This window comes from Engystomops pustulosus, chromosome 3 (genome assembly GCF_040894005.1).
Source record: "Engystomops pustulosus chromosome 3, aEngPut4.maternal, whole genome shotgun sequence".
In the NCBI taxonomy this organism is placed as follows: domain Eukaryota; kingdom Metazoa; phylum Chordata; class Amphibia; order Anura; family Leptodactylidae; genus Engystomops; species Engystomops pustulosus.
The window spans coordinates 186555330-186576797 of NC_092413.1; the positions used below are offsets into that span (position 1 = coordinate 186555330).

Consider the following 21468-nt stretch of genomic DNA (forward strand, 5'->3'; position numbering starts at 1 on the left):
GAATAAGGGCCGTGGTCTTCTGTATATACAAAATTTTCAAATGTGAGATGTCATCTGTAACTATGGGTTGTCTGTAACTGACGGGGACTGCCTGTATATATTTTTACAACTATTGGGCATTCTGTCTTAATCCCCATTAATTTATAGATCTCCTTACATTAACTGAAGTGGAGAGTGGCTAAAAGCGCACATCATAGTCCTTTTACAGCCATCAGATTTCAGGGATAACCATGTGAATGCCTCATTACCCTTGCAGAGGCGCTGCAGGATAATAAATATACTTGTATAAAAAGTATAAAAAAAGGTCTCACATTTAAATATACAAATACCAAATAATTCCACACCACAAGTAAAAAATAAAATGGTTTTTACTGCCATATCTACCAAAGTCGGGACAGACGATACATGATAAGGTCGGGGGTACACACTGAATATCACAGGAGACGGTGGAGGATTTGGTCATAACCTCTGTGATGGTAACAGTCGATGTTGAGTAACCTTTGGCAGGTCCACAGGGATCTCCACATTACAGGAACGCGGTCAGCTGATGATCGCATCATATGTAAGATGACATCATGGAAGACTCCTTATGTATCCGTCACTGATGGGGGACACAATGCAATGCTGTATATTCATTTTGGAGCATACATAAGGTAGTAGTGCCATAGTATACAGACGGGTGGACGGACAGACACGGTGATCTGTGCTTCTAACACATCTTCACATAGAGTCTTAAGAGGGAAGTTTTTTAAGAGATGGATTGAGAAGCTGCTGTGACCAAGCTGCATCCCAAACCAGGGTCAGCAGGTAACCATCCCTCACCAGTGACAGGTTGCTGGTCTGCAACTACATAACTCACACCAAGAGGATCAAGAATAATGCACAAGTATGGGGCCAGGTACTGAAAGTAACAACCAGATCACTAATACAGCGTCCATATAACTGGGCAATGCCATGATAATGTTGTTGGTGCAAACAATTTGGTTTAGAAGAGCCACAGCAGGTCATTACATCCAGTGCCAGGAGTGGTTTAGGCAGCAAAAAGTACAGAAAAGGGTTAAGAATCTACTAAACTATATCTGCTATCATCCTCTGCTCTTCAAAATAGCTTAAAAAAATACAAATGTTACAATTATATCAAAAGCCTGAAAAAAAAAGCTCTTGTATATAAAGAAGAGGAAACCGAAATAAAGCATTCCTCCAGGTGCTCTCTACCTGTAGCCCTATACAGACACCATTGGCCAAAGTGACTAGAAAAGGAGGGCAATAATCCAGTGTTAGACTGTGTGGCTGATGTGAGTAGTAGTTTAGAGAAATCTTTGATAGGCCAGCTATAAATAAATAATAATGTACAGTATGTAGGTAAGCCAGAGGGAAAACACCAGCAGCTGAGTCACATCGTGTCAGAGTGAAGAGAAACGCAAGCCCACCGCGTGCCGCTGTCCAGACGAAATGAGGCGGAGTATGAAATGTCCATGTACAGATCTGTGGTCGCTTTATCTATGCAGGGGTCTAATTGGCGGACCCCTGGATTCTTATTGCCCGATTTAGTCACACGACTCCATGATCCCGCTGAGCTCCAATTCCTGGAGAGAGTCTGTGTAGTCCTCACAAGCCGAACTCCTGTCCTTACAGCAAACACAGCCCTGGAAAAGGAGGTAACACAATAATGAGACAACAGAGACATGGGCAGCATCAGTAAGGAGGCCGACTGTACTGGAACCTCACTAATACCCCTCATGTAGAAGAAGTGAAGAAGCGTGCATGCATCTGATGCTCCACAATTAAAAGGGGCTGCATCACATATGAAAGGGATTGTACCATGTATGCAAGTTTTATTGATGAGGGTCCAACCGCTGGTACCCCAACTGATCAATGTAAAGGGACCCCCAATAATCCAGAAAATGAGGGTCTCGAAAATGAGTGGAACAGCATGATGAGCATGCGTCCTGATGTCCTATTCAATAGTATGGGAGTGTCAAATTGCTGTGCACAGTGCTCCAACATTGTATATTAAGACACGTGACTCTGATAAAAACACATAAAAAATGATACAACCCTTTAAAAGGTCCTAGGACAGTGATGGCGAACCTTTTAGAGGCCGAGTGCCCAAACTACAAAAAAGACCCGCTTATTTATCGCAAAGTGCCAACACAGAAATTTAATTTGTGATTTATACTCCTTTCTCACAGTTTTCATTGATACCAGCACCGGAGGACACCAATAAAGCAGAAAATAGTCCCAGGTACAGCTGTCACTTTAAAATAGCTCTGTACACAGCAAGTCCCGGGCTGTCTGGGACTGCAGGAAGATACCTGGAGTCATCTCTGGTGATGGCCTGAGTGCCCACAGAAAGGGCTCTGAGTGCCACCTCTGGCACCAGTGCCATAGGTTAGCCATCACTGTCCTAGGAGGTCCCAGGAGTCAGATCCTCAACAATCTGATGCCTAGTCCCTGTGGATAGGGGATGACTTGTAAACCTGATACCTTTAAGCCCGTACATCAGCTAGAGCTGACATCTATGGTGAACTAGTAATAACTAGTAAGATAAAACTTATATCCATTTAAAATACAATCAATACAATTGTTGGCCCAATTGTTATATGCAACAAAACTGCAATTGTTCTACCAGAATACTGGCACTATAACTATTATACATACCCCACGTGGACGGTGTCATGCAGCTGCACATGCATGGTCTAATCCCTCCGTGTACTAGTTACAGGACGCTACTTACTAGAACACCACCACCTGCTGCGGCCATGTTTATAGTCCGTGCATTATAAGGTCTTTAATCCATACTCGGATCTAAATGTAGGCCCTAGTGTTGTCAGGTCAGGTAAAGCGTGTCCCAAAATTATACAGTGCCAGACAGACTCAGCTATTTCCAGAACCAGACTTATCCTGTAGCCAATTATAGCCTCCGCTGAGCACAATCCGATTAGCGAATTAAGTAGCACAACTTTGCTTATATTCCTGCTGTAGTCGAGCATCTGCCAATGGTTCATATCCTAACTATCAGGTGAAGATATTAGATTTGTGTTTCTTGTGTCCTCTTCCTAGAACCTTGCTGGAAATCAGGGTTTTAATATAGTGGAGTATGTATGATATGAGTCCATGCAAGTACTGTAGTGTGAACAGTGGTATCATCAACTCTTTCCACATTGTTATGCCAGGCCGAGTACAGGGTTTTGGGTTTAGGTTCTTCCCCCCCTACAATAAGATCATAGACCTTTTACCTCTTCAGGCAGGGAGTATATGAGGAAAGCTTTGGAGCACAGTCTGCAACATATATGGTGGTTGCCACATGTATTAAGCATTTTACATCCCTAGATGACCCCTTTAACATATTAGGTAAACCTACTGTGACCTCCACTGCCCATGGAAGGCCTCCTCTTTGTATCCACGGATGAATCTCCCCAAGTTCCTTCTTCTGGTCATCTGTAAAACGAGGTTGAAGCTTCTGCATAGATTTCAGTCTGTCACGGTCTTCTTTCAGAACCACATCAATATCCCTATTTAATAAGAAATCATACCTATTACTATACAAACATATACCCAAAATGCAACGTTCAGGTCCATGCTGAACATTGGGGGTGCGGCACTCAGGCTCAAGTGTTAGCAATCGGTGTTAGTGCAGCTGGATCCGATTGGTTTGGCTCAACCCGAAGTGGGACCTCTCACTGCATAGCAAGCCAAGTGCATGCTACTACAGGAATTACAGTAGACAAGGATATGAGTAGGGAATGAAGAGATGTGGGTTCTTGTCTAAGTGACCTGGGTGATATTAGACTAAAATATGGAGATGCATAAAAGAAGACTTCAACATCAATTCACCCAGGCTTACCGTAAAGGGATCTGGTATGTCATCATAACATTTTCGTCTGCATTAGCCATCAGAAGCCACATAGGATCTTGCAGGACATACTTCATCACAGATTCACCACCTCCAGATTTTGACCCCCTCGCATTCTGATTGTTCTCCGAGGAGTCAACGCTTCCAAAATATTTGCTGCTATGACTGGTTTGGCTGCTCCCTGTAAGTTAAAGAGGCTAATTAGAGTATCATAATGGACATGTACTGAAAATCAATGTTACATTGACATCGTAAAATGTCAATGTGCCCCAGGATTAAATATTGTAAGGGGACGCATGGTGTCACACTTGCTCATTATTTATTACATGTGGTCTCTAAATTTTACCGCAGGTTTAAAGTATAAGGGGTTAGGTGTGTATGGTATTTGAATGCTGTGGCATTTTCCCGCTCTTTGTCTCCCTCTTGTCTGTACTAGGCAACATCAGCTGTGATTGGTTCATGAGCTGGTCAAATAGCAAGGCTGTCTCTGGGTGCTGCGTTATGTAGGCGCTCATTTGATTGGACAGTTGCCTGGTTGCTCAAATTTAAAAGGCAGCCGTCACTTGTGGTCTGGGCCAGAGTTTGAGGAGCCCAGCTAAGAGACATCCTGCCTTATTGTAACAAGTCATTAAAAAACCTTTTGATCTATGTTTAGTTTGTGGAGTTTTATCTCCCAGGTTCATTTAAACGGTAATTACTTTATATGTTTTAAAGAATAATTTTTAGTCATTTTTAATATTTATCAGGTTATCCAATAATAAAGCATTGTGGCCATGTTTTACCACAAATTTAGGGTTTGCTGTGGTTATTTAATGTGTGGGTTATATATTTTGTGACATCATGAGCTCCTCAAGGCAAACAATTTCCCTGCTACTGTAACCGACCCACCTGTTTGACTCCCGGAGGTGCCATTTCCATTGGATCCTGAAGTTAGCGATTCTGAAACTGCAGAGGAACCTGAACATGTTCCAGAGCAGGCATCTTCCTGGAGAAGAAGGTCCATTAGGTCACTGCCAGTGGATAAAGCATCACTTGTGTGCCCATCCGCAGGGAAATCTGCCTGCAATATTGGCTGAAGGAATAGAAGGAAAAAATGTAGGTTATAAATCACGTAAAGCTCAGTGTCCATGAACATGCCATAATAAAATGCTAAATTCTATGTACCAAATTGGGCTCTTCACAGGGGTGAGGCATAAATGCACTGTTCGCAGCACCTCCAACACCAGTACCCCCCTCTGAGCGATCCGCCTTCTGTGACTCTTCCAACTGCAACAAGTTGAGCTGCAGGGGTGAACTGCATCGAGACTGGAAAAGAGGGGGAGACTGACGATCCCGGGGGGTGGAGGAGCGAGAAATTCCTTCCTTCATCTTTGGTTCGCTTGGAGGAGCTGGATATGAAAATTGCTGTATTGGGCAAGGACCTTGCACTGTTTGAGGAGCACAGGAGGGTTGAGGAACAGGAAAACTATGCTGCGCAGGAGTGAAGACTGGTGGTGGAACAGAGAAAGGGGGCTGGGGAACAGTGTAGGTGGGAGCAGGTGCTTGAAATGCTGCTTGCGGAGTGAAAAATGGTGGAGGAACTGGAAATGGATGTGAAGGTGCTGCCCCAGGATAAACAGTGGCTGGTAAATTGGGTGGGTACATGTAATTGGGCATTACAAGCGCTACCATGGGTGAAAGCAGAGGGGTGGGGAAAGGCTGCATATTGGATGATGTTCCATTAGGCATCTGAATATTATCATTTGGCACGGGAATTTGAGGAGAAGGAAAAACTGGCATAGGATAAGCAGGCAGCATCGGATAGGGTAGGGGAGGACAGCTAGCATGAGAGGTGTCCGACTGAGACCAAGCTGTGGTATTTAGCCCTGGGAGAGGGCAACGATGGGCCTGGGGTACACCAGAGCTGCTGCTGTCCCATGATTCTGGCCTCACTCGTTTCACTTTCGGCTTCCTCGGCTTCCCGCTTCTCTTTGCTGCAGTGTCTGGACCATGTGGAGCATGAGATTGCAGAGCTTTGAAAGAAAGGAAGATCTTACTCTCACGACATAGCATCAACCATGAAACCAATACCATTCATCGCGCGCCAAGGACCCACCTCCTGGTTTCTCATGCATGTAGGTGTTGCACCTTGTCTGGAAGGCACTTAGCCTCTTCACATCCATGAAACCACTGAGAAAATCATTCTCCTCCTTCTGGGTGTGAGCTACAAGTACTTCTTTGGTTAACCCAAGCTGTTTATATGGCTCCTTCTCCGCACTGCCTGGGGGAGCTGTTGGAATATCCGAATGTGACTGCCCATCTTCCAATTCTATCCAAAGAAAATGAGAAGACAAGAAGTTCTGATGATTGAAGATTGTGATAGAGTATGTCTGGCAGAAAAAAAAACACTTTTGCATGACCAAACACAATCATCAGCCTAACTAATAAGTTAGGAAAAGTCATAACCAAGGCTTGAACATAGCCAATTATCACGTATTTGGCAATCCCATGGTTCTCCATTATTCTGGGTTATAATTACCTGCTTCTGGTTGTGGCTTTTTGTCCCCCACATGTACAATTGTGCTGCTGTAGCTGCAGTGGCTGGTAAGAGATACCACACTCTCAGCTTTGGCAGCCATAGAAAGCTGAGTGATTGCAGTAGTGGACACGGGTAGAGATGCAAAGGATGGATGTGGTAGAGAACCGGGCACAGACTGGGTGGTGGATGTCGATGCGGGAATTGTGGCAGAGAGGACTACTGGTGGTCGGCCATGAGTAGTGCTTGGCACGCCTGATATAAGATTGGTTGTAGAACCTGGACCACGGTCTGATATGGTTAATGGACTCCGAAATCGATTCTGGGGATGTCTTGGAGGTTTGTGCAATGTTTGGGACTGATGGTGCCCATCTGGAACAGATAAATATTGTTGTAAGAAAAGATGAGAATTTCTCCTGAATTTACTAAAACAGACATGTCAGAAGAAGTTCTGCTTAAAGGAAATCTTCCATTAAAATCCATCATGATAAACCAGGGACACTACCACAGTCATGCTGCCTAGATCTATGAGGAAATCTTCTTATAGAACACAGAAACAAAGCAGGATGTATGCGAATATATGAAAACTTTATTGAGTCAAAAAAGATACATAAAAACAATTAAAAAGCACAGCACGTGTAGTGCTTTTTAATTGCTTTTATGTATCTTTTTTGACTCAATAAAGTTTTCATATATTCGCATACATCCCGCTTTGTTTCTGTGTTTTATAACGACAATTTGGGATGTTTATATGTTAAGGCCCCTTTGGCCTAGCCATATTCTTCAGAACCTCCTCTTTTTTCTAAACAAAATCTTCTTATAGTTGTTATCCATGACTTACTGTTAAACAACTTTAACAATTATGCATATGAGCCGGAAAAGCTCCTGGATGTGTTACCAGAGCCACACTGTGTGCAGCTTCACGTGCTGCTAAAGTTTCTCTCCCTCAGCACTTCCCCTATCCTCTACCTTATGTAATCTCTCTGCAGCAGATGAAGTTTCAGCAGACATGGGAGCAGGAACTGCTCCCACACAGTGTAACAGCCTGTGAATCTGAAGCTCAGAGGGGCTCTGGTAACACTCCTAGGTTTTAAAAGTCGGTTGTAGAAAGAAGGGGCCCACGGATAACTAATACAAGAAGATTACTACAGTCACAGTGCCTGGATCTATAAGTAAGTGTCCCTGGTTTATCATGATGTTAGATTTACTTTTAGAATAAATATGTATCCAGAGTGATAATGGAAAGACTTACCTTCTTGCATTCGGTCATCAGAAGTTTTAGCGTTCTCAGGAGATACCACACGCTTATCAGATGCCAAAACACTACAGCTCTCAAGATATCTAAACCAAAAGGATAAAGAAAACTACATTAATAAGGTTCTCTAAATAAAGTTATAGTTAATTTGTCCAAGGCTACCTGTGCACTAACATGCACTTTTCACGGCCGGCAAACAAAGGACCCCTATCTGGTGTATGTGTCATCAGGGGGAGACATAGCGAGGGGAAAGATTAGAGCAGGCAGGTATCGCCTGATCCATATCACCCAATGGAAGAGCCTTGGTGAGAGAGGTAAAGAAGAAGCCAAAGATCCCTGTGGCTGAGCTACAGAGATGCAGGAGGGAGATGGGAGTTACACAAAGTCAAATACCACTGCAGCCTCCACCTGTCAGGGAATAAGATTCTCTGATCTGATGAGACGAAGATAGAAGTAACACCAAAAAAAATACAAAGTGGTGTAGAAAACCAGGCGCTGCTCATCACCTGCCACACACGGTGGTGGCAGCATCGTGATATGAGGGACCTGACAATTGGTTGTAATTGAAGGAAAGATTAATGCGGCCAAGTACACAGATATCCTGGATGAGAACCTCTTCCAGATGCCCGGGACCTCAGGCTGGGACAAAGCTTCACCTTCCAACAAGACAATGACCCTAAGCACACAGCAAAAATAACAAAGCAGAGGCTTCAGAACAACTCTGTGCCCATTCCTGACTGGCCCAGCCAGAGCCCGGACCTAAACCCAATGGAGCATCTCTGGAGAGACTAGAAAAAGGCTTCCACCAACATTCACCATCCAACCTGAGGGATCTGCAGGGAAGAGGCAGAGGATCCCCAAATCCAGGTGTGAGAAACTTGTATCTCCCCAAGAAGACTCCTGGCTGCACCCGTTCTAAAGCTGCTTCTATCCATAACTGAGGAAAGGGGCTGAATACTTATCACCATGTGATATTTCAGCTTTTCTTATTTAATAAATTATCTACATTTTTTTTTTCTGTCAAGATGAGGTGCAGGTTGTACATTAATGAGCAAATAACTAACTTTTTGGATCTTACCAATTGGCTGCAATAAAACAAACATTGAAAAATGTAAAGGGGTCTAATTACTTTCTGTACCCACTGTATATGCATTAAAAAGGGAAGGAGATAAATAAGATTTTTCAAAATTATTTTTTTGCTACTCTTTCAGCTCTCCCTAGGGTATTTGGACCTGAAAGAGTCTGATCGCTCAAACAATATACTGCAATAAGACTGTACTTTAGTAAATAGTGAATATAATGAGCAGTTATTAGATCCTGCCTCTGTCAGGCTATGATAAGAAGTGAAGTGTGAAAAACAAAGGCTCCCAGCTGTCAAAGCAAACTATCAGTACCCCCAGTGATACCACGAGGGATGCAAATCAGATACTACAGGCTGCGTGTGTTAATGGCATGTGTTTACTGTACAATACAGCAGACACCTGCCCTGTATGAAAAGGTCTCAGCCTGTGAATTCTCCCCATTTTATGTCATTATGTATGAAGAATCAAGCTATTGCTGAATTCCACTGCTGACAGCAGATGACAGCCTCTAGTCCACATGTGATGAACACGGCTTAAAACAATCCAGATAGGGGCACAGATAGTCCCAGGCTTATGTGGAGACCCCTGCTGCAGGAAGTCAGCCATTACTTATCATAAGTATATGGCAGCTGGATGCAGGCTGACACAGGGATAGCCGTCTTACATTTACGTGGAGAAGTCCAGAAGGTGTTAGAGTACAAAACATCATCTCACCTGATAACGCTGTCCAGGCAGTTTATTTGCTGGTAGGAGTAGGGGGACTGCTTTACAGGCAGCGGCTCAACCTGCGGGGGGCAGGCAGCGATTCCAGAACCTTCTCTATTGAGGTCTTTACTGCACCCATTCCCGGTGTGGCTAGCTCCTGAGGGAAACAAATCAGCAAAAGGTTGTGAAACACGTATTGGGTGTAACCCATCCGAACCACAATCGAGACGCAGCTATGATCCGACCACCACTAAATCACTAGTACTCAATGGAGCTGCATGGCGCATGCTCAACCTGCCACACCATCAATTAGTGAGAACGAGAGCCCTGTAATCCAGATGGAAGAAGGGGTATCCATTCTTGTGATTGGTGGGGTTCCCACCAGTCAGGGGATTGGATAGAAACATATGGTTTTATAAACAAAAATACATGGCTGCAGAGGCACCTGAGGTTTTCATATACGGTTTTGCTAAACACATACATTTTGCCCCTACAATGTAGATATAAAGGACATCTACCCCCACCTGGTAGATATCCTATACGGCATTAAATAAAAATGTGATGTTATATGAGCCTCTAATGTAGAGGAGACTCCCAGCCTTGGGGATCTGAACCCTTATTCCTAAGAAAGATGTGCAGGACACGTGAAGAAACAGTATGGGCTTCATCTGTACGATTTTGGAGTTTAAGAGTGACCCATATGAAAACATATTGGGAACATTTATCAAAGCCAATTTGGGATAGAAAAAGTAAGAAACCACTGATCCACTCCATTTCTCTTTCACCCACCCTCCTCAAACCCACCAAAAATCCACTGGATTTACTACAAGTTTTGTGGCATAAAAGATCAGTAAAGTTGAACCTAATAGAAGACAAGGCCTGTGCTTTATCATATAAGACTCATGTGCTGGACTGGGCTAAGGGTGGGGTGAAAAACACTGTTGTTGATAGATGCCTGCCATTGATTATGAACACTGTATCTTTATACAGTCTATTAAATAAAAGGAACAGCGACCTCCAAAATACACATCCACCCAACTTCAAATCCCACCTATAGAGCATAATGCCTGATGAGCTGAACAGATTGTACAAAACCCCAAGGGATAGTATTGTTATCCTCTACACTGCTACTCAGGCTCAAAATAAAGGTGGCCATTCTCTCAGGTGTCTTTCACTTGTTAGTCATCATCTTAAGTAATGAGCTTAATACCGGCTATATTTCCTGACCCTATGGTGGCCCGCATTACAACAAGTCACAATGTCATTTATGTGACTATGCTCTGATCTTCACTACAGCAATGTATATGACGCAGATTTCCAAGTCCACGTGCACAAAACTGTCTAGGTGTCTGTGATTCGGCCGCATCATAGCACCCATAAAGGGTCCATGACACACACAGTGCATTGAACACAATATGTCTCACCGCACCTTATCCAAGCTACTCGACTTTCAATAGAGAGGTGAGGAGTGCTCACTTCCTCCAACTTCACTTAGCCGTGCGCTACCCCCGGGATCTAGACGAGCCGTTTCGCCTCCTACCTTTTTTGGGGCTTCTCGGACCACTCTGCTGACTTTTGATCTCCACTTTGCTCGAGTCCAGCTCTTTTGATCTATGACCAGGATGAGTTCCCTGCAAAAAACAATGAAAAGGAATATATAATGCATGACCACAGGAATAGAGCTATGAGAATGGTCGTCTCAGTCACAGCAGCACACTTTTGCGCCAGATAATTTACGATCTGCCAGCCGCACGGTGTATGTGGTGGCAACCTGATGATCACTCCATTACCTATTTTTAAGTGTTGCTCTTACATGCATTGTACCTCCTCCCTAAGACTATTTCTGGTTTTATTACCTTGTATTTTAAGTGTTTGTGTGCAGAAGACAGTTATTATTAGCATAAAAGGAGCGCTGCATATACAGAAACTACCTGTGATAGCTACATGATGTCACATGCTGCAGACGCACATCGGACATTGTGTTATCTACCTCCTGCACACAGACAGGTTCACATCACCCACTATTAGTGCACAGCATCATTCACTTGCAAAGAGCTCTTCTCTCTCATGATGACGCACACAGCCTTTTCTGTGCTTCCAAAATAACCCGGGCATGCTTGGGGTCTGACGCACATTCATGCAGGTGGGCACTCACATTCTTGCTGTCATTTACATGAATTGTACTACACGCTGTCACTGGGAACAGAGCCCGTAGCCTGCTCCCTGCCCACACAATATGTGTGGGAAGACACACACAGGGAGCTGCGGAAAGACTACGGAATTAGCCAGGGATGCCCCTGGGAAAAAAATGAGTTCATTATATTAGTGTGTATTCTGACAAGGTCAAAGAAATGAGGGAATCGACAATGCATGACAGAAAGTAAAGGACTGGTGGGCAAGATTAGAAATACGACTTACTACAATATGATTACTACTGAATTCAGACGACTTACACGTTTCTCTTTAACGTCATCATTGAGGTTCCCATTACTATCACTGGATGAGGCTCCACTCATTGGGTTTTCATGAGATCCATTGCTGCCCAGACTTCCATATCCGCTGGAACCGCTGTTATGGACAGGCTGAGCGCAGACAAAAGGACAAGCAATAAGTATTACATTTATACATAATATAAAGTAACGTCTCACAAAGGGCTACCAGAGTCAAGATGTAGAAGGGTTTCCAGGGGTTTGGAAAAACAGGTCTTTCTTTCAAATAGAGCTCCACACCTGACCATTGGTGGTGCGTGGTATTGCAGCTTAGCTTCATTCATTTCTATACAGCTGAGCTGCAATACCGACACAAGCCATGGTCAAGTTTGGTGCTGTTTAGGAAAAAAAACAGCCATTGTTTTCATCATGATAAGGCTTCTATAAAGGGAATCTGTCAGCAGTTTGACCATACAAAGTTGCACCAAGTATTTGGTAGCAGCACTACAGAGCTGTATAATCTCACCCTTGCGTTAGTAGCAGCAGGACTGTGAAAAATTGAGTTATAATCCAACTCTGCAGCATTGAAGAGTTCTCTGCACTGTGCTGCTCTGAGGTATGGTTACAGAGATTTCCAAAGCCTATACAAAGCACTGCCTGCAGTTGATTATGCTAAAAATGACAATGGATTCACTTTAAGACTATTTAGTCTAACTTTCCACCTCCTATTAGTTACCTTACTTACAGCCTAAAAAAAAAAAAAAAAAAAAAGGTACCAAAAATGGCATATTTTCTTCCTCTTTTGCTGTACTAGTCCCAGAGCTAAAACCCTTGATAAATAGTGTGGTTTAGTGTAAATTTTTAAAGAATTAACAAATCTAACCCACAGTATGTGTGTGGCTCCATAGATTCTAGATAATGGAAGTTGTGATCACAGTCTAGAATTTCACACCTACTGTATTCCACAAGAGTAGCCGCATGCAAAGATATATATGGATTGTCTGTGGACCCAATTTCTCTGCTTAAGGTGAACCCAAAGAAGCTATACAGCAAGTCATGTGTTCTTGCTCATCCCTGCTGCTCCACCTGGCATTGCAGGGTTAGATATAATCCCATCCTATGTCCTACCCATCCTAAAAAAGCGTCCAGTCACTTTCTGTTAATAATTTTTTGAAAAGTTGGCTAACAACCAATATGGTAACTATTACAGCTTCTCCAAAAGGTTCCCAATGGCAAATCAGCTAACTTATGTGGTTTGCAATCCAAATTTCTTTACTTCTAAAGGAGTTGGAATTAGATCCCAATGGCTTCCAGTAGTGTTCCCTCATATGGTCAACCGAGCAAAATGAATTCTACAGAAAGTCATTCCAATCTAGCAGAGGACACTTCAAGTAATTTATATAAACCATGAAAATTCACCTGCATGAGAAGTTGGTGTATTTGCTCTGTTAGCTCCTGAATATCTGGTTGAGGTGAGCGATCTCCTGCAGACACAGGTGCGGTGAAAACATCTTCATCAACAGGACCCCTTCATGGAATATAAAAACGGTAATTAAAAAAAAAAAAAGTAAAAACATTAAATAAAAATAAAGTCTACTGATTCATATATCAATGTAGTGTAGTATGACTTTTTATTACTATTTATTGGTAGTATATGCAGGAGGAGGGCACCAGTATATGTTGATAGGGGGAGGGTATTATATCTAGGGGTATATGGCGTGACACCATTATAATGAGGGAATATAATTATGGCACTATAATATTTATAAGGGCACTGTATGTCACTATGAGGAGACTACAGAGTGGAGAAGCTGTCATGGCAGTGCGAGTCATATAAAGAAGCAAAAGGTAGGAGAATGAATCAACTTAGCAGAATGTGCCTGGGTATTAATATATGAAAATGTTCGATTAAATTTATATAACAAAACGATAACCAAAGTATAAAACTTAGGTCTAAGCTACGATACAGGACGTCTAATATAATCTTGGTTCTAGAACACTATGTCATAAGTGTTCTAGGACACTTTAATGTGAGATCTTTCCTTGTAGTTAGACATTGTAGCAAACCACATTTTCCCTCCTCTCACCTCGCATACTAAATATTAATAGAAATTACTGATATACTGTATCTGTCATACTGCAAGTATTTTGCACGATAATTAGCTTAAATGATAAATCACCAGATGCTACATCCAGAGTACATATCTATGTCAGCCCAGTAGGGAGCTTGTTAAATGTGAATCCCCCTTCTACACACGACATACAGAAATGTAAATGTTCTCACATCCTGACTTTGTGTCTACCAATGATAAAAGACACTTTACGACTCCAGGGGTTAATGAAGCTGGACCAGCTGGTATCTATGGTGACGTATTCTCCATTTCTCGCGCAAAATCGGATCGGGGAAAAGTCAAAAGGTTGTCCTCCGCATTGCAGAACTAAAAGGGGAAGAGAATATGATTAGTCATTAGCAGCGAGAGAGGAGATTAGACATCATATTAAGACTATTGACTGTCCCCTGACTGTGTAGGGTGCAGGATTTGCACAGCTCATGGATAAATATAATAAGAGAGTCATTATAGTTCATTTTAGATCAGGAAGGAATTCATTGTCCTTATGTGGATTGACTTTGCCTTCTCAGGTTGTACAGGGTTTTAAAGGCCATGTATGCAGAACAGGGGTTCTGGGTAAGGAATATGCAATTATGGTTTCAAAAATTAGAAAAGGAAAAAGTAAAGTCCAGTGCTCCCTCTGCACCTATGTCAGATTTCGAAGAAGCCTAGTGACAGGACATGAGATAACAGACAAACCAATTAGTCTTTTCCAAATGGAAATTTCCAAATGGAAAAAGACTCTTACAAGTAGACAGCACTGTTACAATGTTATTACATCTCATCGGTACAGTATAGGGAATTGGTTTGGCTGGGTGAGAAGCCATGGATGTAGGTCAGGAATGAATACTTTCAATTTATGGAGACTGCCTTTGACAATTACCTCCTTCATGACCTACATCTATGGCCTCTCACCTAACCAAACCAGTTCCCTATACTGTGCTGACTAGATGCGGTAACATTGAAACAGCAGCACTTACAGTAAGAAGTCTATTACATTTGGCAAAGACTTACTGGTTTGGCTATTATCCCACAGGGTGTCACATGGTTTCTCAGAAGGCAGATACTGATGGAGAAGGAACTTGTCTTTTTAACTAGCACTGGAGGGATGTTTTTTATTTCATGCATTGGAAAACGTAGGTTCCCTTTTAAGGAATGTGCATGCCATCAAGAGAAGACACAAACCTTACTCAACCCTCCCTTCCCCATTGTGCCTTTGTTGAAAGTACATTACAGCATCGAAGCTTAACCCCTTTCCGCCAAGGCCCTTTTTTGATTTTACATGTTAATTTTTCACTCCCCACATTCAAAAATCTATAAACTTTTTTATTTTTCCATGTAATGAACTGTCTAAGTTCTTGTTATAAGGGCAAATTGCACTTCACATTGACAGTAATTCATATTCCATTAAGACAGAGGGGGGGGGGGGCGGGGGGAATTCAAATGCAGGGAAAGGATTTTCCTGTCTGCTCAGCCTGAGATTTGTAGAGACACAGAGCAGTCAGTCAAAAGAAGGAGGTGGTGATTACTGGCAGCTCGGAGAAAACCTGACTCTTCTAGTCAGAGGTTGACTCAGGTCTACTCATTTGCACATCAGAAAAAACTTCTGTAATTAGGGTACAGTGCCTCAATGGCAGATAATTTTAGGTGATATGGGGAGGACCCTTTACCAGCAGGTATTTCTGGTCTGTGGGGGGGGGGGATGAAATGCAGGCTACAGGTCCTCTTTAAAGTTTATTTTGTCACATCAAGCAGTTTTGGAATGTTCTGTAAAATTGAAATGAAATGGCCAACCCATTTTTTTACTTTTAGGTAGTGACGTTAAAAAGGGTTTAGGTAATAAATACATTGAGTGAAACTGACAAGCGATGAGACCAATTACTGTATACGTACTCTTCTTGTGCACAGCGAGCATGAGAGGCCGATCACTCGGATGCAAATGCAGAATGATGGGAGTGCCAATAAGGTCTTGAGGCAGGTATCCTAACAAAGGCACGGCTCTGCAGAACACAAAAAATAAGGATAAAAAGAATGAAAAGGAATATAAATCAGAATGGTGGCCGTCTAAGATCCCCTTGCAGCGCTGGGGACCTGGGTTCAAATCCCAGTTCAACATCTGCAAAGAGTTTGTATGTTCTCTCCGTGTTTGCGGGAGTTTCTCCGGGTCCTCTGGTTTCCTCCCACATTCCAAAACATACTGGTAGGTTGATCATATTGTCAGCCCTATTGGGGAGAGGGACCGACTTGGCAAGCTCTGCAGTGCTACGTAATCTGTGTGCACTATATAAAGGAATTATTATTATTACCTTTCATCCACGTCCTGAAACAAGCAGCTCGGAGTGTGAGTAGTGGTAAAGATGCGCTTATCCGGGGGGATCCGAGGAGCTAAAACAAAAAATAAAAAAGGAACACAATTTCCTCATCTTAAACAACGTACCTGACTAGCACAGAACGCAGTCTACTACTCTCAGCACGTAACTCTGTGGCCTAATGCAACTTGCTAAAAATATCAGAGAGAAGATCACAAGTCTCTCACTGCACATCAGAGGATAAGACATGTCATGTGATGTTTTGCAAGGAGATATTCACAAACACGTCGCTGGGATCACACAAGAAACAGTGTGACATGGAGGCCCCGCTGCTACAGTATTAGCCGAGATGAGACGTAAATCTACTTCTTACTGAGCAGCAGTCAGATGGAAAATACAAACAAGCTAGACTGTGATAAATTGAAATCCCTCCTGTACTCATGAGACACTCCGGCATTTACGGAGAGAGAGCAGAGACAGATTGGGACTATTTTCCATGTAAAAGAAAAAAAAAATGACGTGACCTATCAGAATGAAGCACAAAATTCTACTGCTAAACGAAGTGCGGTACTGTTTACGATACATCTACATAGTCCAATAAGTGACGGCTATACGTACCTTCATAACCAGAGTGAACTCGCTCCGCAAAAAGTACACAGCACAACTGCTCCTCCGAACTGTCCTCTGTCTGAACACGGATCAGATATGGAGTCAGGCGGAATGGGTGGTAAGATATTTCCTTTCGAGACTCTCGTCCACAGCTAGATGAAAAGAAAAACGTACATTAAAACACTATGCCAAATCCATAAACAGCATGCAGATGGTTAACCCCAGAAGTGTGTGACCTCCATTACAAACGGATGGCACGTGGATGAACACAACTGATGGTGCAGGAAGACACCACGTTGATTTTACCAGACCAGGCCTACTCCAACACAGGATTTCGTTTTATCTAATGGCCTCACAGAAAGTACACAGACACTTGGCCAAACCCAGAGTTCATGTCTTTAACACTGTCGGGAGAAATAACTATTGACCCCAACAAGCGTTGGGTTGACAATTACTGAAGGTGTATAGTCACCTTCAGAGCAGATCTTTTCTAAGAACTTAGTGATTGGTGAAGGTCAGCATTTATCTCATGTCTAGTAGGGTATCATACCAAAAAGCAGAAGTATATAATAGCCACAACAGCTTAATGAAGGCATACTAGTGGGGTTTAGGACAGAAAAAAAAAAAATTGTATGAAAAGCTGGCAACGCTCACCCGATAAGATTCTCTTAAGGAAGGCTTTCTATCCGAGAGCTCGGATCTCCACGTGACCAGCAAAGGAGACAGTACAACATCACATATGCAAGAGCACTGCGTCCACTGCAAGGGCTACAGATCTTTACCTACGCGTTTCGAGCGTGTTATACTCGTGAGAGCGAATAACGCAGATAAAGATCTGTAGCCCTCGCAGTGGAAGCAGTGCTCTTGTATATGTGATGTTGTACGGTCTACATAGGAGTCGATAAAAAGTCGGAAAGATTTTCTACCACTTGCGCTGGATCGTAATTCTTGTGGGGTTTAGGACCCCAAGCCTATTAAAAGGTTCGCTTTTATCGAATACAACAGACACCTCGCTGATGAGTAATATTTCTGCCATCATACAAACAGTATAATATTTTTGTATCAATTGGCACAATGGCCCAACCAGGGCCCTGTCATTATAACATGATGCTCCGAAAAGAACACTTTTAATAGACCTATTTTAGACCGAACACTGATAGATCCGTCATCAATCAGAATGTTGGAAAGAACGTAGTAAAATATCTCACCGTGCTACATACAGGATGATCCCAACATCTACAACCACTTTATAGAAGCGGAGAAATCTCCTTCTCCTGTGCGTTTTGTCCTGGTAACCTTATTTCTCCTTTTTGCCCACGCAGATGACTAAGTGCTGGAACATCTTCTGCATAGACTGTTCTACACACATTTATTATGCAAATCATTGGCTCTGATTAAAGTCACAGCGTTAATTCTTGGATTATCAACAATAGAGCGACTGCAAGCAACTTGTGTACAGCGTATTGATCGTCTGCCGGCAAGCGGCCATTATTCAGACAGGAGGCCAAGTCATTCATGAGTCACAGAGTCATTCATAACATTTTCCTGTCCCCTTGGATGTGTATGCTGTAGTCCACACGTAAACAGCGCACAGCACGATTAACCCATTTCATGGGTTTTTTCCACTGTAAACATTTATAGAATTTATTTGCAGCTGCGCACATAGCCGGCTCCACTATTTTTCATAGAAGCAACATGACCTGTTTGAAGAACTGCCATAGAACTGAATAGAGAGCAGTTTCTATTCTCTCACATCGGCTGCAAAACGTTGTTCAGATAGGAACCTAGGTGTACCCATCTCGAGATCATCATCGGGACCTCAACGGACATCTACCACCAGATGAAGGATTGTAAACCAAGAACACTTACATGCTGGTGTAAAATTATGCTAAAGAGCCCGAGAAGAGTTCAAAACTCCATTAACAGCAATAGAGCCTGGAGCTCCTGCTGCTCATTTGCTTATTTTTAAAAGCCTTTTTTCTTAAAAACAAGGGCATAAGAAGATAAAAGAAGAGCAGAACCTGAGAGAGGGGCACACACCAGCATACAAGTGTGCTTGGTTTACAATCCTTCATCCTGGTGGAAGATGTCCATTAAAGAGAACCCGTCATGCAAAATAACCCCCCTAAATTAAATATATTTTCATAAACTGCCATTAGAAAGCATTGCCTCTATCCCTTTATTGTCCCTTTACATGCCTGTAAACCTAAGCAATGAGGTCCTAAAGCTGTATGCAAATGACCTGTGAAATGTCCAATGAAGCATTAGCATATTCAAGCTGTCCACCTTATTCATGAGTGGGAGGCACAGCCACACCCCCAGTGCATGACTGACAGCCTGTATAATGATGTGAGGCTGTATAATGATGTGCTTCCTGGTGCTGGTGGCCACGCCCCCTGCAGCCTGTGTGTGCATGTGTGTGTGTATAGGAGAGATACAGCAGCTCCAGGCAGCCATGTTACAGCAGAACATGTCAGATTCATGTGTAGCTGATGTCTGTGTCTCTCACCTGTATATTAGGAGGATGCAGCATGTCAGCAGATGCAGTACACACACTAGCCATGCTTTACTATACATTACACACAGACATGAGCAGGGGGAGGAGAGGGGAGGGGTAACAGGGGTGACATCACTGCCTCTGACCATGTGACCAGCCTCATTTACATGATAAAAAAAGATAGATGATTTTACGATGAATAATGTATGAAATGACTAGATAAAGGCTGGGATGGGATCCTTGTGAGCTGATGACAGGTGTCCTTTAAAGTACAGTACCTAAAATTAAAGTTTGATCAATTTACTATTTATGTTGGTGTAAGATAAACCAACTCGATAAAATAATTATAGTATATATAAGCAAAAAAATGTCCTCTTCCGACTTTCACTTTCAATGTTTTGAGCACAGTTTGTTTTAGATTTGTAGTTTTAGTTTATATAAAAGCAATAAATCACAAACCCGAATTCTAATGAAAAAATAGTGAATAGTTATCCAGAAGCCAGATAAAATAAAATTTCTCAAACAAACATTAAAAAAAGCACTTTTTTTTAAGCCAAAAAGAGGGGAAAAAAACAGTGTGAATGATTTGTGGCGAATATTATGCAATGGACAAACTTCTCCACAGATAGGACTCTTTGAGGAGAAATTTGTTGACACCATTTACTCAACTTCCACCCAAAAAACTGCCAGAATATCAATCACCAAATGATCTGTATACAGGGCAGATATGGAGAGGGCACAACTATACTACGATACAGAATAGTGCACCACTGTCAAAAACACAGAAGGCTGGTAGTAAAGGAGTTAACAACGCTGGTCTTGGCAGGAGTTACAAAGCCTTCTCCTGGGAATTCAGTTAAGCAAATTAAGACATTAGACTCTACTCATGAGCCAAAGAAAAAACACATTTTATATAACATTTTGGTTTTTTGACAGCGAATGTACCCAATCACACTTCTAACAGGTGTGGCAGAGCATCCAGGGCAAAACCCACTAATGATGTATGTGCTTGTGCCACTTTTCCTCTCAGAGTAATATAGAAGTTCTTGGAAACATTCCCAGAACGGCTTCTATGAAAAACCATAAGTCAGCACGACACATCATTAGTGTTTCACCTAGAAGTGACAAGCAGCACTCTAAGCTCCATGTACTTGTCCGCAAATGGCGGCCGGGAGCTAGCGATAAAAACAGCAGCTAGCTCTTGCAGCCATTGACGTGCACTGTGGACAGGCAGCCAGCGGCAGGTCCTATTCATGCCCTAAATTGCGGTACGGACGCCAAATCCAGTAAGATTTGTGTGGTGGAGAATACACCTGTGTAGGCTACATAACACCCCCCCCCCCTCCAGTAAATGTGGAGGCAGTGTGTATGCTCGATCTGCTGCGCCATTTAGTTGGGTTACATCAGATCCCCGTTCTTTTGATCTGATGATGCAGGGGAACATGGAGAGGAAAGTACCTGGTATGTGTTATTATTTTTCATCAAGCAGTAACAAGGAGGAGAGGGGACCACAGTATGAGGGAGAGCTACCAGGGGGGGGGGCAAAATATGAAGGAGAGCTGCCAAAGGGACCACAATAAGATGGGGAGCAGCCAGGGGGGGACATACCGACATATTTATGATCTTATTTTTATGTCAGGTATTGCCACATCCCTAAATGCCCAAACTATAAAAACCTAGTGAAAGATGAGCTGTATTAAGAGCTCCCACAAGAAAAAAGGTCCATATATTTTTTAGTCAATTACAACACATTGGGGCAAATTTACTTACCTGGTCCTGTCGCGATCCCAGATTCGGACAGTCAGACGAGGATTCGAGTCTGGCGCGATTCATGAAGATCTTGCGTCCGAGTTCCTGGATCCGTCGCTTCCCCGCCAGGGTCCGCCGGAGTTCACCTTCTTTTTCCCGGTGGTTGTAAGTGCGTCTTTTGCGACACAATTCTAAATGTTAAATCCGACGGGTTGTCCGACAACCCCCTCCCCCTCATTTCTGTTGTGTGAAAGCTGGCACCGATGCTTCAAAATCTGATTGCGCGTGCCAATATCTCCTGTTAAATGTGGCGCAAACGGAAATCGACAGGAAACCCGATGATATGGCGCT

General features: G+C 42.8%; 1 protein-coding gene across 1 annotated transcript in view; it reads right to left on the reverse strand.

The window, feature by feature from the left end:
- Window positions 1-350: 350 nt before the first annotated feature.
- Window positions 351-21468, reverse strand: part of PER2 (period circadian regulator 2) — a 59297-nt gene continuing 38179 nt past the window's right edge. The window contains exons 8-23 of the mRNA XM_072143329.1: window positions 16881-17023; window positions 16260-16338; window positions 15847-15953; window positions 14127-14280; window positions 13262-13370; window positions 11867-11995; window positions 10954-11044; window positions 9423-9570; window positions 7624-7712; window positions 6375-6743; window positions 5952-6164; window positions 5021-5868; window positions 4745-4928; window positions 3848-4037; window positions 3365-3515; window positions 351-1646 (exon numbers count right to left, since the gene is read on the reverse strand). Of these exons, the coding sequence (XP_071999430.1) occupies window positions 1548-1646; window positions 3365-3515; window positions 3848-4037; window positions 4745-4928; window positions 5021-5868; window positions 5952-6164; window positions 6375-6743; window positions 7624-7712; window positions 9423-9570; window positions 10954-11044; window positions 11867-11995; window positions 13262-13370; window positions 14127-14280; window positions 15847-15953; window positions 16260-16338; window positions 16881-17023 (3103 nt within the window). The 3' untranslated portion in view covers window positions 351-1547. The remainder of the gene's footprint in view (window positions 1647-3364; window positions 3516-3847; window positions 4038-4744; window positions 4929-5020; window positions 5869-5951; window positions 6165-6374; window positions 6744-7623; window positions 7713-9422; window positions 9571-10953; window positions 11045-11866; window positions 11996-13261; window positions 13371-14126; window positions 14281-15846; window positions 15954-16259; window positions 16339-16880; window positions 17024-21468) is intronic.